This window comes from Mustela nivalis, assembly GCF_964662115.1.
Source record: "Mustela nivalis genome assembly, chromosome: 3".
Classification (NCBI taxonomy): Eukaryota; Metazoa; Chordata; class Mammalia; order Carnivora; family Mustelidae; genus Mustela; species Mustela nivalis.
The window spans coordinates 121,406,312-121,432,259 of NC_139022.1; the positions used below are offsets into that span (position 1 = coordinate 121,406,312).

Sequence of the window (25,948 nt, forward strand, 5' to 3'; positions counted from 1 at the left end):
ATTATAATCACCTGAGCAGATTCTAAAGAATCCTGATGTCTGGGCCTCACTGGTAGAGACTCTACTTCAATTGGTCTGAGGTGGGACCCTGTCACTGGGATTTTTCAAAGTTCCCCGGGTGGTCCTGATATTCAGCCAAGGTGGAGAACCATGGCCGAGACACTGTATAGCCTCCTGATGCAGGCTCAGACCCCCCTCCCCCCCCATATGAGAAGGTTCACAAGTACAGATCCTCTACTTGGGCTTAAGTGTATGTATGACTTACTAGGGGCTGGCCACATGTCTAGCAGCCCAAGATGACCACATGGCAGCACACAAGAAGCCCAGAGAAACAGAGCCACATCCTCTACAGTTTCTATCCATGAGAAATTGTAGTCAATGTCAACCAGACTGGGAGTATTGTGCACACGTGTGACTTGTGGGGGCCTGCTCTTGCTAGTGGCCCATGGGTAGTTACGGCTTTCCCCTTCACTGAATCTGTTTCTTCATCTGCTATTTGGATTCAAAGAATGCCCATGCCTCTTTGAACTGACTACAGATGAATGAGATTTGTGTGTGGTACCTTCAGTTCCTTGGGGAGAGACAGAATCCCTTGGCAGGAAGGCTCTATGATAGAGTGGGAAGAGTTCAATCTCTATGGAGCTGTGCTACCCCAGGCAGATGCCCTTACCTCCGAGCTTCAGTGTCCTAACCAGGAAAATGAGGACTCTGTCTCCCAGAGTGCTCGACATCAGTGTGAAATGAGATCATGTATGTAAGCCCCTAGTGCACACCTGGAACGTAATAGGTGTTCAGTAAATCACTTTCCTTCCAAGAATGTCTTGGTTAACTCTTCATCTTTTAAAATGTGATGTTAAATGGGGACTCTAAGACATAGTGTCCAGTGTAAGTAATAATTTGCTGCTTTTGGCTGAAGCTACTTGATCAACCCTTGGGCCCCAAGGCCCTCAGCAGGAGGTTCTGGCCACCTTTTCAACTCTGTATCTCCAACCATATCACATGTGACTCTGGACTTTTTACAGCAGAAGTTCTTGAGACTGGTAATCTTGTTGGAAGGAAGGTGTGAGAGGTCTCATCTCAAAGACCTACTTGCTTATAGTCACAGTATTTGCATTTAAATAGGATGCTTGCTGGGGGGCAGCTGAGGATGACAACTGGCACTGGGTCTGGCACCAAGCAAGTACTAATAACTGGATGCCAACTGAGCGGGTGAGCCTTCCCTTTTCACAGCTTACCTCTCCTGCTCAATTGAGTCATGGAAAAAAATGAAGATAAAGAGTGTAAGAAATAGTTCTGTTTATTGATTAGAACATGGTATAAAATTACAATTTGCAGGCATTCTGGGCTTTCTGGGACGGGCATGCAGTGATGGGCTCTAGCAGGAGATGGAGTGAGGGCATGGACAACTGGACATTGATTCTCTTCCTGGACACATCAAGGGACTTGCACTACCAGCACAGATGCCAGTGTGAGAAAGAATCATTGGTTCTTGTCTCTGGAAACAAAGTATGTGGGTAGTTTGTGTCACCAGACAATGCCATGCTTAAGAATTCAGTTTTATCCTATATATGTTAAATGCTGGCTCTCCCAATCTGGTCATATATGGATTCGTATTGTTCTGTAGAATGCTCATTCTTCCCACCAAAAGAAGGGAAACAGGCACATTGGTTTGGGAGGCCATCAGAGGATGGTGTGCATTTGGCTCAGGTCATCTTGCTTCTGGATACATCAAGGTCTGCTGGACTTGGAGGCAGTGGGCTGGGACACGCAAGCAGAAAAGCGTGCACTACTGTTTAAGCTCAAGCAGAGGGACCTTCCACAGGGCAGCAGCATGAAGAGATGAGCATGCTTCCAAAACAAACCCAGTTTCATCTTCTCTCTCTCAAGAAGACGGAGTAGGAAGAGCTGGCAATCAGAGACTGAGCCATATGATGCTGGGTTCCATAGAAAGTCTCCAGCGGAGAATTCTTCCAAAATGTAAAAGGTGTTTCTGTCCCAAGAGTTGGTGTGCAAAGTCAGAACTAGGGCAGATTGAGGTGTTAAGAGGTGGTTGTTCAGTATACAATGTCTCTGAGAGCCGGATGGCTATGTCCACAGTTACATGACATTTTGGAACAGCTGGAGGGACCTCATGATGTTGTCATCCTGGAGGGGAGGAGGATGAAAAGAGAATGTTTAGAACTCTATGAGGCTCCTCACTGAGAAGGTCTGTAACAGTGAGCACGTCTCCAGTGTGGGTTTCCCATGCAGAAAGAATGCTGCAAGGGCACAAGAAATAGGAGTAAGCAGTGGGGGCCTAGAGAGTGACTACCAATTCAAGGCAAGAAGCACCTTCTTTGGCCTTGGGGAATTAAAAAAAAGAAGATTTTATTTATTTATTCATGAGAGAGAGAAAGAGGGAGAGGCAGAGGTGGAGGGAGAAACAGGCTCCCCACAGAGCAGGGAACTTGATGCGGGATTGGATGCCAGGACCCTGGGATCCTGACCTGAGCTGAAGGCAGACACTTAACTGACTGAGCCACCCAGGTGCCCTGGCCTTAAGAAATTTATAAGAAGTAAATTATCAAGGGAAACAGTGAGTTTTACTTCTTTTAAGAAACTCTGCTCAACTGCATTTTATCAAATGATTTTTCAACATCTACTGAGATGATTGTGTTTTTTAAAACTCTATTATGTTGTTAATTTTATTGATTTTTGAACACTAAACAAAACTGGTGTTCCTGTAATAAACTTTTTTTTTTTTTACATATTACTGGTTTGATATTTTACACCTATATCCAGAGGGATTATATTAGCTTGAACATTTTCTTATTTTGTAATAGGCTTGTAATATTTTCATATTAGGGTTATGATAGCCTCATAAACCAAGTTGAGAAGTTTTTCCTCTTTCTCTATTCTCTGAGTTTGTATGAGATTAATATCATTTCTTCCTTGGAAAGAGTTTGAAATAATTTACAGAATAAGACATCTGTGTCTGCCATTTTCTTTATGGGAAAATTCTAAATTACAGATTCAGTTTCTTTAACATACATAGGACTATTCAGATTTTCTATTTCCTTTTGTGTTAGTTTTGATAAATTATAGTTTTGTTTTGTTTTTGTTTTTGTTTTTTTTTTAAATTTATTTCTTTTCAGTGTAACAGAATTCATTGTTTATGTACCACACCCAGTGCCCCATGCAACACGTGCCCTCCATAATACCCACCACCTGGCTTCCCCGACCTCCTACCTCCTGCCATTTCAAAACGCTCAGATTGTTTTTCATAGTCCATAGTCTCTCATGGTTCATCTCCCCTTCCAATTTCCCTCTAAATTATAGTTTTGATACCTGTCTCTGATCTCTGTCACCTACTGTGCCTTAGCCATATTTCTTAACTTTGCAAAGTCTTGGTTTTCTTTTCTTTAAAATGGGCGTGATCAATACTGCCCATTGCCCAGCTCATGATTATCATGTTGAAATATTACTAGCCCTGTTGGTAAGTAACTGCTGACCTGAGCCCCCCACTGAGCATCTTACCCTCTGTCTAGCTGGGAACTGGCCCAGGATCCCGGGAGCATCCAAAGATCCATCAGTTAACAGGCTGGCAAGTTTGAAAGATCCCTTTAGGGCACTGCTCCATGGCATTGGTCAAGATCAGTTAAAAGTGATCAATTCTCAGTCCACTCTCATTACTGAATATGTTGAATACCACCCTGGATATAGCTCCACTGCCTCTCAGGGCTGTTGTGAAGGTCATGCATACACCTGAAACTTGGTAGGTCTTCAGTACCCGTTGATAACTTCTCTCCTGCTTTCATGCATCTGCTGTTCTTACTGGGTGAGCTCAGGGTGACTGGTACTTTTCTGAAATAAGGTGGGGTTGGAAACGCATTTTTCTAAAGTAGATAAAAGCAGCTGTTCCCAGTTCAGTTTCTGACAGAGACTCTGGGCTAGTCTATCCTTTCAACAAATGAAAATGTGGTCCGAGCACCTGCAGCACCAGTGTGACCTGGGAGACCTTTAGAAACGTAGCATCTCAAACTCCTCTCCAGACCTATTAAATTAGAATTCGCATTTTCACCAGATCTTCAAGGACATTGGTTTGCCCATTAAAGTTTTATAAGCCTTGATCCCCAGGGCATTTGTGTTAAAACAAAGATTTCTACAGTCCACATCCCCCTCGCTCCCCCCCCCCCCGCATCCCCGCACCTGCCACCCCCAGCCATCTAGTGTTCATTTTCAGAATCATTTAGGCAATTTTGGCCACACTATGGCTTGAGAATTACAGCTTTAGGGTTTTTCTTCCATATACTCCCTTGTAGTTTGAGGAGTGGGTCATTGAGCCAGAAGCAGGTTAAAAAATGAGTGTTGCCCACTTGGGAAGTCTTTGGTTTCTCAGAGACCCCTTTGGGCTTTCACATCCACCCCAGCCCATATCCTGCTCAGGCTGTCTGGCTCAGACTGTGTTTAGCTAGGACCAACCACAGGCCAGTTGCAGGAAAAGAGGGAGCTGGAATTCTGAGTTTGCTATTGGTGGGGGTGGTGGTAGTGGCTCTGACCTGAGGCCACAGGTTTCTCATTCCCTCCCTCCTGCAGGCCCTCAGCCCCCAGATTTCCTTTCCCAGATCTAGAGATTTTATATTCTGAGGTCTCTCCTTACTTACCTCCTGACAGGATTCAAGAAATTCATCTAAAGTCACGATACCATCTTTATTTTTGTCCATTTTCTAGAAGACACAACAGGAAGAACTTTAACAAACTTGGTAATCTGCATTTCAAAACTTGCTCTTTGCTAAGAGAGCAAAGGGCCTGACACCCATGAGCTTCCTTAAAATGGAAAGACTTGCTCTAGGCTCTCATTACCAATTATCAGATAATTCTGCTGACAGAATATGTCTTCCCCAGACTCTAGCCTCTATGAGCCTCTGCTGTTCCCATCCGCAAAGTGAGAGGATTAGACAAGAATGAGCTCAGACATCTTCAAAACTGTACCACTAGCTTAGTCCCTTTTTTTCACCCTTTACCAGACATAAAATTTAATGCAATATGCTAAAAGAAATACTCTAAGGAGTTAGAAGACCTAAATTTCACTGATTATTCCATTATTTTCTGGCTACAGAATCTTGAGACTAGCTTAGTCTTTTACTGCAACACCACTGTGGTCATACAACTCTTCTAGTCATAGAGTAACTGTAGTCACCCAATCAAGGCTAAACCTCCTCAATTAAAGATCTCAATCCAGCCCACCCTTGTTTCCAACTTTATTTTCCATTACTCCCCAGACATAAAGCTTTAACACCTACATATATGTGCTTAATGACATCTTCTCTCGCTATTCTGCTCTACCAAGAATTTTTATGGAACTTAGTGTCTATACTATAGCATTTATACTTCCTAATATACTTCCCTGTTCTATAGTATATATTTGCCTGCAAAATGAGATCATCTGTTACTTAGAGGTGAACAAATCTTGTAATTCTTTCCTGGCTTCTGCAATACTTAGCACAGAGTTGGACACACACCACTTGCTCAGATGCTTGTGGGTTGACTGGTATCCATTGGGCTTACAGCTCACGCACAGTGTGTGTGCACCTACCTGGAAGAAGACGTCCACATGCTGCCTCGGAGTGTCTTCTTTGAGCACAGGGTAAGTGTATTTCCCCATCATGTCATAGATGGCTTTGACGATGTCCATCATCTCCTGGAGAGATGGTAGGGAAGCACAGCGTGGGAACCATGAGGTCAAGTTCTTTTTTAGGTGAAAATTGGGGGCTCCTTGTCACCCTTGTGAATGAAGGTGATTAAAAGGATTCTCTCCAGCTGATGAGAGGGAGTTAGAAAGCAAGCTGAAAGGGCTATATTCTGGGAGCCTTCTCTTAGAGCTAGGGCAGCGGAGAATTCTCTGCCTTCAGAAGCTCTTGGGTAGGTTACGTTTTCTTGAGCATTATCCTCAGTGAGTGTGGGATTGGAATGAACATGCTTGTGTACTGATGAACCCACACCCCATTTTGGGAAGACCCTCTCCCCACTCCACTGTTTGAATGGTTGGGCCCAAGTGGCTGTGTTTTTCCTGGGTGATCTGTCTCTGTGACCACAGCTAATTGGAACAAAGGTGGACATCTGACTAAAGCTGAGCTACTCTGTTCTTCTCTCTTGAGAGGTTTAAATGATGAAGCACAGAAATGTGATCAGGAGTGATAGAACCTGGAGCTCAAAGGTCAAGTGGAGTTAGGGCCAGAGTCGGTGACACAGGCAAGTGCTTTCCAGGATTTAGCTAAGGTTAAGTGACAGCAGACACCAAAAGTTTCTGCATAAGAGTAGAACTTCTGTGAGGAGTAGAATGGAGCAAATAGAAGGTAGAAGAGATGAGAAAAATGTAGGGAGAAAGAGAGAAGAGAGGAGAGGAGAAAAAAGGAATAGAGCAAGGAAAAGGGAGGTGGGGGGGGGCAAGAAATGTTCCCATGAGCACACACATGGGCACCTACACACACATACACACACACACACACACACACACACAATCTCTCTCACACATACATACACACTCACAAAATCTCCCTTACACCCATATACACATACTCTCTCACACACATACGCTCACTCACATACACTCTGACATGCATACTCTTTCTCTCTCTCTCACACACACAGTCTCACATACACACACTCTTTCTCTCACACACCCATATACACACTCACACACACTCAGAGGCTCTCTGAGAAAACTACATGAAGAAGACAGATGGTTACAAAGACTGGGAGAAGCCCCAGAGGGGCAGTGTCTCAGAATGGTTACCCTAGAAACTAAAACCTCCTCTTGTGCCTCCCCACCTTTACGTTGCTAGCAACTTGAATGTGTCCTTCCTGCTGAGGAGAGTGTGGTCATTGTGATGTCAGCAATGTTGGAGGAGGGTAAGGGAGGAGAGAGAAAAGAAGAGGTGGGAGGAGAGAGAAAAGAAGAGGTGAGGGGAGAGAGAGCGTGAGATTGGAGTCTAACCACCTTCTTGCTTCAGTGGGGATTGTATCTGTTCCATCAGACTGGCTATATCCTTACAGGCAACCTCTCAATTTAAGCTAGTTTATGTTGATGATCTTTTATCTTTGTAACCCAAAGACCACTTTCTACAGGGTCATTCTTGTTTTATGGGGCCTGATAAATGGTACAAATCCTGTCACGTTTTCTTTCTAATCTCTCAGTGCTTCCCGATACAGAATAAGTGATCATTACCTACTTGTTAAAGGAGTTAAGTTGTTTTTGTTATTAGTGTAGCTCTGTTTCCTCAAGACTGTGAGCTCCTGAGGACATATGTTCAATCCTTCATTGATAAGGTCTCTGCATAGACTAGGAGCCAAATAACTGTTGAGTGGCTCTGTGATGTTCTGATCACACTGTCCAGGCACAGTATTCCGTGGCCCTTCCTTGGAATGCAGGAAAGAGGGTATAGGAGAACAGCTCTGTCTTTGAGATCTTTGAAATAGTGTCTATGGAGACCCAGGGGACGGCCTCTCTCCTGGGTTCCTTGTCTGTTTCTCCTCATTCCATGTGCTCATTTTATTGTTTTTATTCATTTTTAACCTATTTTTAATAACACTGGACTTACACAAGAACAAAAACAGAACAGAGCATTCATATATACCTTTGACCCAACTTCTCCTAACTTGGCAAAGCACAGCCCGGTGATCATCTCAGGGAATTAACAATGCTACAACAGTGCCATGCTGGGCTGTGAACAAAACTATGGAGCTTATTCCCATTTAGAATTTCTCTTAGTGTCTTTTATGGTTAAGGATCCCTCATCCATCTAGTCACTGTGTCCCCTTAGTCTCCTCTAACCTGTGACAGTTTCTCACTCTTTGTCTTTCAAGACCAAGCCACTCCTGATAGGAGTACTGGTCAGTTATTTTGTAGAATGTCTCTGGGTTAGTCCCTGCCTTTATTATGATAAGATTAAAGTTATGCATTTTTGACAAGAATACCCTAGAAGTGACATTATGTCATTTTTGGTACATCATGTCGAAGAGGTACTTGGAGTTAATATATCTTATTGATGGTGATGTGAACCTTGATTACTTGATTACTGTCGAGTTCCTCCTCTGATTTTAGTATCTTTTAGTGGATCATGCCTGCAAAAATTATTACTGTGATGTTTGCCTAATGCTGACTTTGTATTTCCTTTATTCCTTCTTTATTTATTAATTGGAATTCTTCTTTAAGAAAGAGTTGTCCCTTATCTCCCATTTATCTATGAATTCAATTATTTATTTGAATACATATTTATTATTTATTTGAACACATATTATTTGAATATATATAATCTGTAATTATGTATATATAATTTAGTAGGGATTCATGGGCATTTTCCTTATTTTTTTCAGCTTATACTCTAATAGTAGCACTTTAAATTTTGTTGCTCAAATTGTTCTGTTTTGGTGATTGGGAACTCTTTCAGACTGATTCCTGTACCTTTTTGACATGTCCCATCCTTTCCTTTCTTTCTTTTTTAAACACTCCAGTACTTTCCAGCACTACAGGGTACTCCAGGCCGATCTTGTGTTTTCTTGTTCCCAGTCCTGGAATCACCAACTTCTCCAAGGAGACTGGTTCCTTTAATTGGAGTGTGGTGTTCAGAAATCAAGGTCCGGGTGCAAGGTACCCTCATTGCTAGAGGGTGTCATTGTCTTAGGCCATCCCAGCAAACAGAACTAGGAGATACATGTCTCTATTCATGTGTTTGTTTTAAAATGTGGGCATCAGAGGTGCTTCATATCCACATTATTATGGGTTCTTTCCTGAGTACCTTTACTAAGAGAGAGGACTTAAAGACCAATTTTGATCACTCTCTCGGGATTTTCATTGCCTATAATTTGGATGAGATTATCTCCAAATGACTGCAAGGAGAAGTTCCAGCTGTCTTTTCTAGGAAGCTGTTTATCTAACTTTCTTTTTCTTTTAATGGATACTTTTAAAATTCTGCCATCTAGAGAGGTCTGATAGGTATTAATGGCAGCAATTTTTCTAGTCTGCAAATAAGAAAGAGGGAGCCGGAGTCAGTGAGGTGACTCAGTGATGGAATTATGACTGCACCAAGGTTGAAGGTTGTGTTACAAGTCTCATTTTAGGGTCCTTTCTTTATATATTTTGAGAAGTAGTATTTGAATATTTTGGAGTATCATATATTTGAGTAGTCATGGAAGCATTAAATTATTTGCAAAATTGACATAATATATATATATTATTTAGAAAGTGATTGCTATTTTTAAAAAAGATTTTATTTATTTATTTATTTATTTATTTATTTATATGAGAGAGAGAGAGTTAGCATGAGTGGAGAGGAGGAGCAGAGGGAGAGAGAGAAGCAGGCTCCCCATTGAGCAGGGATCCAGATACGGACTCTATCCCAGGACCTCCGGATCATGGCGCCAAAGACAGATGCTTAACCGACTGAGCCATCCAGGCAACCCTATAAGGTGATTTTTTAAATGTACTGTGTCAGATGAATTTATATATCTTCTTACTTTTGTGTGACTAATTGGCCACCCGTTACCTGAATTTACTGGAATTCGTTGGACATACCTGTTACTAGGGGATATTAGGGTTTTTACCCTCAGGGAATCATCCATCACTTTATTTTCAGCACTTAAGACACCTCATAAGCCCTCATATATAAGATGAGCAAATGCTTGACTGAATGAAGGAGGAATGAACATTAGAGAGAAGCTCACAGGGTTGAGGTGGGGATTGGAGATGAAATCTGTAGCTCTAGACACTGTGCCTGGCGCATAGACTCTTGGGGACTGGGATGTCATTGGGTACTATGTCCAAGCTGCAACCGAGAGACCAAGATCCAGTAGATGTCCAAGCGAGTTCTGAGATAGACCTGTTGGTGTTTCATTGTCTAGACACCACGTGTAACTCTGACAATATAAAGTGTCAAGCAGTGGAGATTCATAAATTGTGATGTGTTTAGAGATAGCCGCACTTGCCATCATTCCCTTGCGTGGTTTTATTGGTGGGCAAGATAGATTGTGGCCAATATGATCCCTTTATAGTCCCTGCTTCCTCAAAAATCTCCCTTCTCCCTTCTAGATGGTGTTTTCAACTCCACCATCCCAACTCTCCGCTTTAACTTGTGGCTGTCAACCCGCTCAGTGTGAGTGCCCCTGGGAAGAGGAAGTCTACACTGAAAGCATCAACACCCCTTTGGAATGTGTGTTGAAGACAAGGGATGCAGTGACAATGAATGAAACTGCTTAATCCTTTAGAGTACTTGGGAACAGGGCAGGGTGGACCAATGGGGGAGGTCAAAGGTGACCTTCCTTTTGCCAGGAATCAGCTCTGTTAGTCCCAAAGCTAGTCTCTGTTAGTCCCAAAGTTAGTCTCATTCAGACAATTCCATGCTCGGTACTGGGACTGGAGTTGCTTTCTGTTTATAATTAGATGCCTTCACTGTAGTCCTTTCATGCCCCAAGCCTCCGCTCACTTACCTCTTTGTTGATGTATCCATCTTTATTGATGTCATACAAATTAAATGTCCACCTTAGCTTCTCATGGACAGTTCCTCTCAGCAAAATCGACAGAGCAGTTACAAAGTCCTGACAAGTGGGAGAGGCATAAATGACATTAACCACCAAGCCATGGGGTGGGCTGCAGCTCTGTCTTCTGGGCAGAGTCCATGACTATTCAGAATGGTACCTTCCATGTCCACGGTCCCCTGAAGGACACGGCCTATGTCAGCAAAAGCAGCCCCCTTTCCACTCTCTACCCTGCCCATTCAAGAGAATGGAGTCTCTTTGAAGAAGAATGCATGTGCTGCCACCTCCAGACTCAGGCCCACACAGCCTCCTCTGGTATTTTCTTATCCCACAGCTCCAGTTACCCTAAGAGTGGCTACCTGAGTCCACATCCCTCTGTTACCACTTTCTAGCTCTTTGTCCTTGGGGAAACCACTCCATCTCTCTGCTTGACTGTCCTCTTCTGCAAACTGGTAATAAATCATAGAACCCTACCTTGTAGGGTTGCTGTGGGGGAATAAATGAGTTAATCCAGGCAAGAAACTAGCCTCAAGTCTGTCACACAGTTAGCTCGATGGGCTCCGGAGCTATTCAGCTCTTATCATCTGTAGTCCCTCGGGGCCCGAGCTCCTATAGGGGAGGGGAAGCAGCTGCTTATTCCCTTAGCTTGGGAAATGCTTGTTAAGTGAACCGACTGTCCTTTCAGCAGGTGGTGGCGCCCCGGGCCTCAGAGACACACGTACCTCAAACTTCACGGAGCCTGTCTGGGTGATGTCGAAGGCGTGGAAGAGGTAATGGGCATACATGCTGGCATCTGCAAGGCACAGAAGGAAAGGCAGGTGATGGGAGTCAGGGCTTCACAGAAGGGCGTGAGAATGCTTGGAAACAGTAAGAAAGAGAAGAGGGTGCTGCTGGGGTGATGGGAAGGAGGAGGGGGGTGTGGGCAAACCCACTGTGGAAACCGGGACCCAGGTGGCTGTCCTGCGGTTTGTTTAGGCGGGAAGTTCTTAGAGCAAAGACAGGACCTTGCCCCTCCACCTAGTCTTCCCAGGATAAAGACCCTCCTGCCCGCCTGCACATGTAATCCTTGGTGGGTGAGTGACATGGCAACTGTGTGCAGAGGACGCTCTCCCAAGTGTAGTGCAATGCCATGGAGTGAGCACCCACTAGGGGGCAGACAGAGCTCGGCTTGGCTAGCAACCCTGTCCCTGCATAGCTGTGTGACAGCAGGCACATACAGAACATCTCTGAGCTCCTTTCTCCCGTCTCTTACAAAGGGATGTAGCAAGACCTTTCTCTAGGAATTTTTGAAAAAGTATGTTAGACTTTCACATCGTCATATCATCAAAACCATCACCATGCCTGTCACACGACCCAACCTCGAGTTCTAGTGGCTCACTAGAACTCGGCAACAGTGATTCCAGGGCCTGCGTGGCGTGAAGCCACACTCCTTTGCAACCTGGGTAGGGACCCTGTACCAGGTCCCCACACCTAGGAGGGCCCTCTCTGCTGCTAAAGAGGCCCAGGAGAAGCAGAGCCTAAGAAGGGAACACTTGGAACTCAATTTTGTCAAGACTCAGGATCAGGAAGGGGTGGTACAGGAGAGCACCTGGGGGCAGGAAGGGAAGTGGCATGTGACACGTGGAAGCCATGGGAAGAGACACAGAAGTCCTAGGCCCATGGAGCCAGAGCAGCTTCCTTCAGGAGTTAGGCATGGCAACACAGTGACCGTGGGCCTGGCATGCCCGCTAACCTGACTCAGACGCATGACTTTGTGTTCCCCACATCTTCTTGGATTCATTTATTTCTGCAGTCTCTGGTATTTGTTTAAGTTCTCTTTCAAAATACCACCTTGCCTCAGCTGTTGTGAGGGAAAGAAGGGAGAGCGTGGGGCACAATGGTGGGACCAACAGGGCAAATCTTTTCATCAAATGCTTGTGGGATGGACTTCCGCTCTGCAACTTAGTAGCTATGTGACCTTGAGGGAACGGCTTAACTTCTCAGAGATGTAGTTCCCGCACTGGGCATGTGATACAGCACGTGCTGTCTAGAGCTGTCATGAGACTTTGTGATATTGCTTTATTAATCCCTCCTCTCCTGGAAATGATCCATTTCAGAGCTCTTTTCTGTTAAAGCTCTAGCTAATTATGTATCTTGTAATGAGGGAGGGAAATCTTACCCTGAGTTGTCCCTGACCTTGAGGAGGAGGCAGATAACAAGATGCATGAACTTGGAGGAAGAAAGGCTGCTCACCAGAGAGGGAGTAGGGAAGGACCTTTTCAAGATCAGACTCACCTCCATGAGGGAAAAACTGAGCGTAGATCTGTTTGAATGTTTCTTCATTGACCACACCACTGGGGCACTCCTGTGTGAAAGGGAGAGAGACAGTGGGAAGGATGGGGGGCCCACTCCAGAGGGAAGAGACTGGGTCCAGCCTTGGGTTTTAGGTTTCCCATAATCCCTGATGAACAGAAACTGGGCAACCACCTGCACACCTCGGTGTCTCCAAGTGAGTAGCTGGGACAGTCGTCCCGCCTTAGGACTGAAGTTGCTTTGCAGAATGATGAGACAGCCTCAAAGAATGGGCACTGTGAGGTGGAAAGAACTTGGGTTTTGGGCTCAGAAAGACCTAGATTTAGATCCTGGCTCAGCCTCTTTGAGGCTTTGTGGCTTTGAGTGAGTTAGTCTCTGATCTTCAATGTCCTTACCTGTAAAATGGGGCTAAGAGTACTTTCCTGACAAGACTATCATGAGGTTAATACAGGAAATAATGTGGCAAACTAATACATTGACATCCAGTCTTACACATCAGTCTCTGTGAGCTCAGTGAGCACAGAGCTAAATCCCATCAGCATGGACAATATTGATGGGGTGAATGGGTTATGCTAAGGCTAGAAGCTGGGCCAAGGTGAATTCTCCAAGGTTGTGCCTGTAAACCTGTGAAGTTCCTGGGCTACTGCCAGTTTCTCATCTATGGAGGTTCCCTCATTCTTTTTTTTTTTTTTTTTTTTTAAGATTTTATTTATTTATTTGATAGAGATCGCAAGTAGGCAGAGAGGCAGGCAGAGAGAGAAGGGGGGTGGGAAGCAGAGAGCCCAATGTGGGGCTCGATCCCAGGACCCTGAGATCATGACCTGAGCTGAAGGCAGAGGCTTAACCCAATGAACCACCCAGGCGCCCCAGTTGCTTCATTCTTGCCTGGAGTTTTTCTTTCTCGCCAGGTGATCTTTTGCTCTCATGTACCCTTTGGAGGATTGGCCTTTCTTTTACAGCTACATATATGGAAGAGCTCCCTAATGGGCCCCGTTGGTCTTTGGAAGAGCTTAGCTCCAAGTGGGAAATCCTGGCTGGGCCTTCAGATGCCCTGTGGGCCTTACATTTTTGAAGCCTCGATAAAGGACTTGCAGCTCCCTCTTGGTGAAGTTGGTCTGGGCCTCAAGCTGCTCCAGTCCTTCAGGCCGATGGCAAACCATGGTCATCTCCAACTCATCTTCAATCTTATCTGGAACCAGAGGAGATGGCGTTGCAGTGGCTGACCTCAATGGCCACTCGTCAGACCACAGTCTTGGCTGTCAAAAGAGTGGGTGTTGTGACCTGGGACATGGGGTCGTGGGCTGGGGTCACAGTGCAGATGACTTCTCTGCCTTGAGCCCCCTGCCCCCTGCCTGGTCACTCTGTCTCACACTCGGTCCAGCTGTTAGTCCCGCGTGTCAGACATCATACAGGGAGAGAGCCTCGGGCTGGAGAGAAACACGTTCCAAGTGGAGATGAGGGTAGACGGGCTAAAAACAAGTCTATATGAAAACATTTCCCTTTCTTTCAAAATAACTTCTTTGAATAATCAATTTGCTGCCCGCTTAACCATGTGAACATTCTAGAGACACAGGTGGGTGAGTGGAATGATTAACAGCTTCCAAACAGCAAAGGGAAACAAATCTATTAGAAAGGTAGAGCAAAGTCTTACCATTTGGGTACAATTAGATGAAGGCTGACATGATTTATCAAAAAGTTCCAATTATGGCATGTTAGATATTAATTTAAGAATATGAGTGCAAAAAAAAAAGAATATGAATGCATTTTACAGCATTGTTTTGTAATATCTATTAGATGTTCTTAAATAACAGGAAAATGACTTAAATGGGAACTATTTAATAAAATCAAAGCTTCTGAAGCATTTGAAGGGCTCAGAAAACAGTTGTTTGAAGTAGCAGTTTGTTCCTTCAGTAAATATGACAATGTAATGTAATTTTGCCCTAGTTATTGAGAAAGTACAGGTCTGTTAAAGCAAGAAATCTGCCCATCACCTACTGAAGGATCACAAAATCCAAATAAGTGGAGGTTTCAATGTTTTACCATTCCAGAAGAATAAATGAATGTTTTCCTTTGGATCCTGCCACATGCTTTCTAATACATTTACTCCAATCAAGAATCAATTGCCAGCTAACCTTCTCTGCCCGTTGTTGTCATGCAGACATTACCAAATCTATATATCGAATGACTGTAAACCTGGGCTGGCAAGAATAGTGATGAGATGGGCAGGGGGCTGGGAATGCACACGCACCATGTCGCATCCCATGACCACAGAGAGGGGGGACAGGCTGCATTCCTGTCTGAGAGAACAGGAGGAGCATGTGCTTAACACAGTACATTTCTCCAGTGGGTGCCAAGCTCTAGCCACCAGGTTTTCTTTCCAATTGTCACTTTTCTTTTAAGAGTGTGATCTCAATACAGAAGGAATCCGTCAAAGTGAGTTCGTATCTTGGACGTCTTCCTAAGGAGGTGGACATTTGGGTAAGTTTCCAAGGGAGAGGCAGAGGAACTGGATAGTGATTCCCACTGGCCACCTTTCTTATGTGCTGGGCAACAGGTATCACCATATCCTTTCGTGTGTAGGGCAGATTATTCAATATAAATAAAATACTCCGATTACACAAAATCTACAGGTGACTAGATTTCCTTGTAATTCTTACAGAGCCTTTATTGTTACGTTGTAGCTAACAAGTAGCAATTACCTAAACACTGCGGCATTTCAATGTAAATCAAGGGGCCATTCCCCGCCCCCCAAAAACGACGCCCCCCACATAAATCTAATTCAGAATACATATATTTTTAGCTCATTTTAAAATAGAAATAAAATTGTTAGCTTAAATCTCCCAGTATTAGATTTGATAATAATTTTATTTTGAAATATATAGATATTTAAAACTCTGAAAAGAGGTGAACTATTAAAATGTAAACCAGGAAGACAGAAATGATGTATTTTTGCAGGTGTCTGTTATATCTTTCCCAGTTTAACTTACGCAGAAGCTTAAAAGACTTCTTTTGCAGTATTGGCTCATTTCTATTAATCTTCTAGTGACCGAATTTTTCACAAGATCAGGGAAATCTCTTTGTGGACGTTTGAGAGAATCTTTCTGACTCATAAGCTGCACTAAGCATCTCTTTTATTATAAATGCACTAAGCAGTTACTGAAATATCAAATACTAGGCCCAGTTCATTAAGGGAGAAATCGACTTTATCAATAAATGATTTGTTTGCTGTCTGGGTGGCAAAATCAATTTCCATACCGGATTCTGTAATATCTGAATATTGGGATGCTGACTGCCAAGCTTTGCTTTGGTTTTGCTTTTCATCACCTTCTAATTGTCAGGCTGTGGGAGCATCAGTCACTGAAGGAAATTCATGTCTTTGGGGCTCAAGATTCTGGGAAGTAGCCTGCATGTCTTAAACCAGTGGTTTTGTTATACTGTGTTTCATAGGAAGAACGACAATTTACATCACACTCCAGTATACACAGACATAGAAACAAAGATTTTATGAAATATTTGGAAGGAATAATTTCTTTAAACACTTTTCTCTATTAATGTGAGATGTACTCTATTCTCAAGTTTAATCTGTTCCCTTAAAATTGTGCTGATTGTGACCCTCATGCGTCATGACCTGTGAATGGAAGATGCTAGAAGTTCTAGAAGGGCCCACATCTCAGAATTCCCCTCCCTCATGCCTGCTGTCCTTTCCCTGCCTTTGGTTCCAGCCAATGTAAATATATTCTGAAGAAATTTCTGAAGGGACTGCTGAGGTTTCCACATTCATCCTGTGGCACTGACCCTGCCTCTCCACCATCCAAGCAGTCCCTGGGTTCTGCCCAGGTGGCCCGAGTAAAGGAAGGAGGGCTGCTCAGCTCCCTGGTTGGAGGAAGAGGAAAACAGAATTAAGAGACGGGGAGCCACCTTGACAGTTCCTTCTGAGGTCCGTTAAGTCTGCAAGGCAAAATACTGCTTATTGTTATTTTTGTTATTAAAAGTAACGGTGAGCCAGTTACTAAGTCAGTCTGAGTTTGGATGATAGACATCAAAAGTAACCTAGAAATTTAATACTATGGCAATAACTACATAACAATAAATTAGAATTCTTTCTGTTGGTAAAGTACTTTTAATCTGTAAAATGTTAAAAAAAAATCTGTAAAATGTTTTCATGCCTGTTGTCCCATTACAACCTTGTGTGTGGTGGGGAGTTTTTGAGACCATTACCCTTTCCATTCGAATATTAGAAAGATGGGTGTCCTAACAGATAAGGAGATTTTCTAACCACAAGTAACTTAAACAATGATGAATTGTCTATTTCTGTGGGTAGTTAAAACAAGATAGAATGACCAACTGTAGGGGATTTATAGCAGGAAATTCCCAGACTGAAGGGTAAGTTGGAGAAGATGATTCAGATCAAGTGGTCCTTATTTTTTGTGGTCACAGGCTTCTCTGGATGGGGATGAAAGCTTTAGACCCTCAGAAAAAGAAAATGCTCCTAATTACAGTATCCTTCTGTATTTTTGGTTAGGTCCTGGATATTTTAAACACTTGGAGCCCACGTTAAGGGCTTCTAACACAGACGATCTCTTCCACGTCTGTGACTACGTGGCTTTGCCTGAGTCACACAGCCAGCCCATAATAGAATGGAGGGACCAAGAATCCAGCCAGTCATTCCTGGGTCTCTTTTATAGATCTGGCTTCCATGTGCCCCTATACTGGCCTCAGCTTCCCGAATGCACAGACTGCAAATTGGTTTGTAACCAATGTTACAAAATTTGCAATGTTCGGCGCTTTTCTCCTGACAAGCTCTGTGCAATTGTACAAGACCCTCAGACTATGAACCCTAAGAGGACCTCAAAATTTGCAATGTTAGGAGCTTTTCTCCTGACAAGCCCTGTGCAATTGTACAAGCTCTGTGCAATTGTACAAGACCCTCAGACTATGAACCCTAAGAGGACCTAAGCCTTTGGGATCCTCACTAGTGAGGTGTCTCCTCTGTTAGCTCCATGACCATGACCGCGGTCAAAAAACCATAGCCATGATGACCTCCTTCTCCCTGGACTAGAAAATAGTCTCTGCTTCTTGGGGTTTCTGGTTTTGACTTTAAAACCACCCATCTAGTTTTAACATTACAAAATGGTAGCCCTTGACATAGAGTGCCCAGTGATAGCTCTTGTTTGGTCCATAAAATGTGGTGGTTTTTTTTTTTGTTCTTTATTTGTTTGTTTTTGCAAGTAACTGCTAGTATTTAAAGATGAGAGGTTGACAAAAAATGATTTTTAAAATTTCTCTTAGAAAATGGGATTATCTGGGACGCCTGGGTGGCTCAGTTGGTTAGGCGGCTGCCTTCGGCTCGGGTCATGATCCCGGCGTCCTGGGATCGAGTCCCATATCGAGCTCCTTGCTCGGCAGGGAGCCTGCTTCTCCCTCTGCCTCTGCCTGCCATTCTGTCTGCCTGTGCTTGCTCTCTTCCCCCTCTCTCTCTGATAAATAGATAAAATCTTAAAAAAAAAAAAAAAGAAAATGGGATTATCTGACAAAATTCTCACAAAGCAGTAGTTTACAAGAGCTGAGCGGTGACTGTTCCCTCTGAGTAGCCAAAGTCTCTAGTGCTCCCCCTGTTCATCTGTGGCTCTTACTTCGTTTATGCTACTTCCCTGATCCCCATAAGCTTTTGAGTTCCTGATCTCTGCTGCTTACCTCCCACCTACCTACCTTTTCCTACCTCACTCACCACCCAGTCAACCAACTTTTCTCTCCCTATTTGTTTATTTAAACACATTCCGCTTTGTTTCATGAAGGACTTACAACTGATTATATGAAATAAATATAATAAAATAAAGAGATAAAGTAATAAGAAAAAAGTGCCTTAGAAAAGGTTGATTACATTAGGAGGTCCAGACCATGGGGAAAAAAAGAACTTAGAAATTCAGATCATTTGTTCCAAACAGTGACTACACTTGAGCCACACACTGGCTCTGAGCTTTTCCATATATCTTGCGGAGAAAAAAACGTATCAGTTTCTTAGTGGGAGCAAAGCTTTTCCTATGACTTGTCTCTAAAAAATGTTTCCAACTGTTTCTCTCTAGGTGGGGTTTCTTAACAAGAGGCAAAGAAAATTCATGAGTGAGTAGACTAAATTGCAAAATGCATTTGGTTAAGAAGTTCTTCTTTTGAAAGTAATGTGACCAAAGTTGTCAAGTTAGTTTAAACTTTTTTACCTCTCTGATACTGGTAATACCACCAGGCGATGTCTAGGAAAAAGTAAGAAAACATTTTACCAAATCCATTCATCAGAAAAAACAAAACATACTTATTTTCCATGAAGATTCTACTCTGAGGGGGTCCAGGTCACCATCTAGCTCGACATAGGCAAAGAGATCTTGTAGCCAAGCTGGAGCTGACCTTCGCCCTGTCCTTTTCCCACCGTCAGAACAGGCAAGAGCAATGGGTCACGCCGCAGTGCCCACGGCTCCCAGCAGGGGGCTCACTGAGCATGCCCGCAGCCATGCAGTCATGCAGTCTGAAGAGAGATGGGATGGCGTGGGGCAGAGGATGCACAGATGTAGATGGATCCTTGGAAATACCCGCACGTTTGATTGAAAAGTGGCTTATGCGGAACCCTTCACAACAGAGGTCCCAGTGTCCCCCTCTGCTAGTTTGTCATTTGAAGTTGCACGTTTTGTAGGATTCTGTATTTGCTCATTCAACACTCATGAATGACGTATCTGCTCTGCGTATTTCAGTGAATGAAACAACTCTGTTCCCTGCTCTCCTGGAGCTTACAATCTACAAGCCTTTGCTTCTCTCTTTCCTTCTCGAGCCTGAGAAGTAAGATGCAGGGGAAAAAAGGGGGGCTGTTGAAAATAAACTGATTAGCCCATTAGGATGGGTGAGCAGAGGGGATGCAGGTGAAGTCCCCTGTTAGGCTGAATAGAAAACGTAAGAAAAATAATCAGACCTGGAAAGTCTTCCATGGCAAGTTGGAGTTGGGTGGGTCCAGGTCCCAGGGAACAGGAAATGGGGGGATACACTTGCTGCTCTCAGCTTCATTTTCCCTCTGTAGGGTAGGGTATTATTTGAACTTCCTCCTGTCCTTGCATCAACCCTGACCACAAGCGCATCAGCCAGCCCAGCCATCACTTTAAGTGTGTTTTGGTCACTCCCTACCCCCACCCCCAGACAGCAGTGGCTCATTTTCTGCTGTCCCTAAAAGTCCTTGTGTCCTGACCTGAATCCTCTGGGAGAAGCTAATTTTGCTAGATTTAGTTGCCTCCTTTTATCACTCTGATTAGTAGTATTTACATTCACTTACTTTTTCCAATAGAGGAAGTTTAGTGCAGTTTTAGGTTTACAGAGACATTGAGCAGAAAATACAGAGTTCCCCTGCATGGTCCCTCCTGGTTTCCCCTAAGCATCAACATCTTGCCCTGTTCTGGGACATTTGTTACAGCTTATGAACCAAGATTGAAATATTTTTAGCAAAAGTCTATAATTTACATTAGAGTTCATTCTTTGTGTGGTATAGTTTTCTGAGTTTTGACAGATGTATATATAATGTTACATATCCACCACTACGCATCCTACAGAATAGTTTCACAGTCCTAAAAACACAGCATTTTTATAGAAGTATATCTACAAATATGGACCGACCATCTCTGCTATGCCAGGGATGGGCTTGGGGAAAAGTGAAAAGACATACCATTTGTTCATATGGAGCTCTCCGACTGGTGGGGAGACACACACAGAGACCAGGATTACAAACTTAAATGCCAACAGTAGTTGGGAGGTAATTGAGATGAGTCAGGGACTGGGTATACCCTCGGATGGACTGGTAGGGATTGAGAACTGGTGAGTCATTGTCCCATGAAAGGGAAACAGCTCTTCCACTGCCCATTGTTATTATGTAGAATTTAGGTTCGGGGAGTCCAGACCTTTAGAAATTTTTCCTCAGGAGCTGTTACAGTTAAAAGTTCATGTCCCGATTTTTAGCTGTCATCAATGAGCTTAACATTGGAAACATATAGCATGGGCCAAATATATTATTCCTATTTGTAGGATACTATGGATTGCTGGTCTGGAACTGTTCATTGGCAGATCGTGCCAAGTAGCAAGCAGTGTGGCTATGGCTAAGATACTTGAGAGCCAAGAGGAGGAAGCTCTTATCAATTGTCACCTGGCTGGCACAGAATTGACAAGGATGGCTTCATGGGGAGGTGATAATTTATTTGATACTTCAAGGAAAAGGGGAACAAGGGAGTACCATATGCAATGATACAGAAGCCAAAAGGCCCAGGAATGGTGAGCTCTCCTATAACAGAGCTGACTTCTCACTGAGAATGACTCGAAGAGGAGGATTAAAAAAAAAAAAAACCTATCAATTAAAACATTTTTTAAATTGTCATAGTAATAAAAACAAAAAGACACCTGAAGACTGAGGGGGTGGTAGGGTAGGGAGCAGGGAAAAAACCCTCACACATGTGTTTGAAGGCACTAGAGAGCTACAAGGTATCGTATCTTTAGAAGCCATGATTCTGGAGGGAAGAAAAACTCATTAAGGTGAGCCTGACATTCAGTGCTGCTTTTCCTCTCACAGTGTATGCTGATTTCTAAGTGGCATGGATAATGAGCTTGAGAAACTGAGCAAAAAGTGTCTGCTAAGAACAAAAGGTGTAAGCAGAGCTTTCAGCATCCGGGAAGACAAAAATGGTATTAGTACTACTAAGACATTCAGGGCCTGAGGGACCAAGATTGGAGGAGCCATAGAGGAAGGGAGCACAGACAGGAGCCTAAGAGCCTGAGCTGTCATAAGTGACAGATGTCAAGGGAAACTAAGCAAAAGCCACAGCCCAAAGGTTGCAGAGCTGAATGGAGCTCTTGACAGGCTCGTGGTGTTATGGGGTAGCTGGTGGAGGTCAGTATCTTCTAGGAGGGGAGTTCCTGGTGAAAATTCAGGTTTTCAGCTTATTTTGCCAGATTTAGTTGCCTTCTTTTATCACAAAATTTGACCCCCAAAGGGCTATGTTCTAGGAGGAAGACAGAAATAGATGAGGCCTCTCAAAGATGGAAATCCAGCCTCAAAACAGCTCAGTCCCCATTTGGATTAAGTTGATCTACACCTCCTTAGTTATCTTGCACAAATTGAAGGCTCAGCCAGATAGTGTTCACATTTTGTTTTCTAAGGCTCACCACTCATAGAAAATTTGCCAGGCCATTTAAAAGACAAGACCAAGAGAAAAAGAGAGAATATAGTAGTAGATTCATGGGTGATCTAAATATTGGATTTATCAAGGTGGGCTTTAAAGTAATAGTGAAATATGCTCAAGAAAATAAAAAGATGGAGATTCCGCCAGAGAATCAGAACATATAAAAGTAAATGAAAAGTTCTAAAATTAAAAAAAAATGTATTATACAAAACTGACAAATAGATCAGTTGAACAGCAGGATGGGCACAGATGAAGAGAGAAGTAATGGTTCAGTGAATCGGTCAAGAGAAAAATACATGGGGGCGCCTGGGTGGCTCAGTGGTTTGGGCTGCTGCCTTCGGCTCGGGTCATGATCTCAGGGTCCTGGGATCGAGCCCCGCATCAGACTCTCTGCTCCGCAGGAAGCCTGCTTCCCTCTCTCTCTCTCTCTCTGCCTGCCTCTCTGCCTACTTGTGATCTCTGTCTGTCAAATAAATAGATAAAATCTTTAAAAAAAAAAGAGAGAGAAAAATACATGGACTGATGCACACAGAAATAGAAACATGAAAAATACAGATAAGACCATAAGAGAGACATATTGGACGTGAAGAAGAGTTCTAGCGTTTGTGCAACCTGGGTGCCTAAATGGGAGGAGGTAGAAAATGATCTTGAAGCAATACCTGCAGAGATAACAGCTGATCATTTCAAAAACTGGATGAACGAGATTGAGCCACAGATATCAAGCCACAGATTCAAGAAGCATAAACCCAAACAGATGAACACAAAGAAAACCACACCGAGGAACATCACAATAAAACCTGAAATACAGGGACCAAGAGAAAATCTTCACTACAAGAGAGCAAGCTTCACATAAAAACAAGCCCTAACCCAGTGCTGCTTGCGAGCCCAAGGACACAGAAAAGGTAGAGGTGAAAAGATGGAAAAGGATACAACATGCAAACACACATCAAGAAAACCAGGCATGGCTATTTTAACATCAGATAAAGTAGACTTTAAGGTAAGAAGCTTTGCTAGAGAGAAAGAGGGAGTATGCATCATGAAGGCATCACCCATTAGGAAGATATAACAATTCTAAATTAGTATGCACTAATAATATGGTTTCCAAATACACACAAAATGAAGGCTAAGAGAGAAAAGGAGAAAATGCAAATTCACGGTCATAATTAAAAATTTCGGGGCGCCTGGGTGGCTCAGTGGGTTAAAGCCTCTGCTTTCGGCTCAGGTCATGATCCCAGAGTCCTGGGATCGAGCCCCACATCGGGCTCCCTGCTTAGCAGGGAGCCTGCTTCCTCCTCTCTCTCTGCCTGCCTCTCTGCCTACTTGGGATCTCTGTCTGTCAAATAAATAAATAAAATCTTAAGAATTTTTTTTTCAAACCTCCTCGCTCAGCAACTGATAAAAAATCGATAAGGGTGCAGAGGATATCAGCAATACAATTAACAAATGTGTTTCTATTGATAGCAGACAATCTCTTTCCCCAACTGCCACAGATCTCACACATCCCTCTTAAGTGCTCAGGGAGCATTTACGGAACGTTATAAAACCAATCTCAACAAAGTTAGAAGAACTGAAATTATGCAGGATGTTTTCTATCCACAGTGGAATTAAACAAAAAATTAAGGGAAGAAGAAAAAAGGAAGACATCTCCAAATGTTTGGAGATCAAGCAGTATGGTTCGAATTCCTAAGTAACACATGGATGGACAAAGAAATCTCATGGAAATTAGAAAACATCTTGAACCAAATGATAATGAAAGTATGACAGATCAAAACCGTGGGACGCTGTGAAAACTGAACCCAGAGGGAAATTTAAAGAGCGTGTCCTACTTGAGCTGCAAATAATTTAGGTGACAGTGTGCATAAAATTGAATGCCATGCTGTCTCTTGAAATCACATTGCTAGTGCTTCCAGTGGTTCATTTTCCATGTGCCTAAACTATGTTGGTTACTTTAGAGACTGTATTAAAAATGGCATACTGGCTTTTGAGAATGTAATCTTTTCCTTCCCTTAAACATGGTCGATTGGTATATTCGGGATGAGTCTAACACCATCTTTTGATCAACAGTTTACCCCATTATAATCTGGGATGAAGATCCTTGTAGGTGCCTGTATGAAGCCAGTGTGTGTGGGGGGTTGGTTCGCAGGTGGACAAGTTCCATTGGTCTTGAAATGTAATCCTGGAGGCTGCGATTCTTACAGCTTGGGTTTGGAGGTGAGTCACAATCTCACTCAGACACACACAGCGCACACAACTCATCAGCTCTGAATTTTATAAACTTAACAATGAGTCCCGGGAGTGCTGAGCTGAGCTTTGATAAAGATTTTCTGAGTGTTCTGGACATTTTTTCCAGTCTTCTTGCTTCAATAAAACTCAAATCATGTTTTGCTCCAAGCGTTTGTTCTCTTAATCTTGAAACCCTCCTGCCCCTTTTAAGCAAAATTGAATTTATACATTTCTCATTCATTTACACCTCAGTCCTGAAAACCTTCTGGAAAAAAAAAAAAAAAGAGTCCTACCAAAAAAAAAAAAAAAAAAATCTTTGAGTACTGCTACTTCCATTAGATTGGGGATTTTCTAGATCGAATGACTTGAAAGTTCTTCCACATATAGTGTATTTTGATTCTCTGACCTTTCTCCCAAAAGGAGGGTGTTTTTGAATGTGACTTTCTGATCAGCACATTGGGTGTGGTGTGTGGGAGGCGGAGTGTCAGATGTACCTTGGAAGGTGGTGGTCATAGAGATTAATTGCCAGAAATATAGTGTAATTATTAATAGTCCACAAAGTCATTACACAGACTGAGACATACACCACAACTGGGTTGTGTGACAGCATGAAATTCACACATTTCCCAACAAGATTGAAAAAAACAAAGAAACTTCTGGGAAAGAAGTGAATCACTTAGATCCCAGGGTTGGCAGAAAGAAGGAGCCCTAAATGGTGTTTCAGGACAGGGAGCAAGGGCTACAGATGTGAAGGACTCTTGTGTTCCCTCAGCTCCAAAGCAACATTTCAGTTCAGTGCAGCCCCTGGCCAGGCTGTGAAGTAGAAATGTCGGGTTCACTGTAGGGTCTCAGCCACAGGTGGAAATTTCTGGATGACATTTTAAGTGGACCTCTGTATCTGGGGAAAGTGTCATGGATGATTTACTCAGGCAGCACCAGCAGTCTCCACAGCTCTAGGGAACACTTAGTCCCGTGAAGCCCAAACCCTGCTGCCAGCTGGTATCCCCAGTGGGGAACCTTCCACCATTTCTCCTTTGGTCTCAGCTGTCCACTGCCCTGAAGTTCCAGCCCATGGAAACAGCTAGTTCATGAGTGGTGGCTGCCCTGCTCTGGGGATGGGGACACACTGTCCAGGGTAAGTGAGTCTCGAATATTCCTGTAGGAAATGGAAGAGGATTACAGAGATGGGATTTTGTTATTCCTCTTGATGGAGAAGCTAAAATGTCAGTTCACTGCAAGTGAGGGGGAGGCAGAGGGGGTAGGACCCGTGGGGAGGGGAACTGCTAGTTTCAAGCTGGAAATATGAAGGTGCAGAGAGAGGTCAAAAAAATTACTCAAAGGAAAAGTAAACTTGCCTTGTGAATAGGACTTCTCTGAGGTTGGCATAGAATTTTCCCATCAGTGGACACTCAGTCGATCCCGGTCAGGCTATGGTGTGAAAAGCCCGCCATTCAGCCTGCTTTCGGAAGAGAGGCTCTCTGGCTTTCCAGCTAAGTCGACAACTTGCCAAGTGACGGTTTCCAAGCAGAGGGCTTGCTTCAGGGCGCTGCTGATGGTTAACAACTGGCATTTGGGGGTGGGTTGGGGGGAGCCTGATTGATAACATTTTCCAATCTCTTTGGTGCAAACATGCCCACTGGGCTATCGACGTGAAGCCACCAGAGAAGGATTTGGGGAGCGAAGCACAACCGTCTGCACGTGTGAGCGGCTGCGTCATGGCC

The 25,948-nt window shown here is 43.5% G+C and overlaps 1 protein-coding gene and 1 long non-coding RNA gene across 7 annotated transcripts in view; one reads left to right on the top strand and one right to left on the bottom strand.

Annotated features, from left to right (window-relative positions):
• Window positions 1-1,279: 1,279 nt before the first annotated feature.
• KCNIP1 (potassium voltage-gated channel interacting protein 1) overlaps window positions 1,280-25,948 on the bottom strand; it is a 340,059-nt gene continuing 315,390 nt past the window's right edge. For 3 of the 6 annotated variants that reach the window (XM_082726161.1, XM_082726162.1, XM_082726164.1), the window contains exons 2-8: window positions 13,869-13,993; window positions 12,787-12,856; window positions 11,235-11,305; window positions 10,465-10,572; window positions 5,576-5,680; window positions 4,644-4,706; window positions 1,280-2,145 (exon numbers count right to left, since the gene is read on the bottom strand). In XM_082726161.1, coding sequence (XP_082582287.1) covers window positions 2,098-2,145; window positions 4,644-4,706; window positions 5,576-5,680; window positions 10,465-10,572; window positions 11,235-11,305; window positions 12,787-12,856; window positions 13,869-13,993 — 590 coding nt within the window. In that variant the 3' untranslated portion in view covers window positions 1,280-2,097. Of the gene's footprint in view, window positions 2,146-4,643; window positions 4,707-5,575; window positions 5,681-10,464; window positions 10,573-11,234; window positions 11,306-12,786; window positions 12,857-13,868; window positions 14,061-19,019; window positions 19,053-25,948 lie in introns of all 6 variants that reach the window. The other 3 variants (XM_082726160.1, XM_082726163.1, XM_082726165.1) reach the window with 3 other exon arrangements.
• Window positions 15,832-24,407, top strand: LOC309862371. Its single transcript, XR_014310484.1, has 3 exons — window positions 15,832-16,741; window positions 18,888-18,924; window positions 23,604-24,407. It is a non-coding gene; the product is annotated as an uncharacterized lncRNA (long non-coding RNA).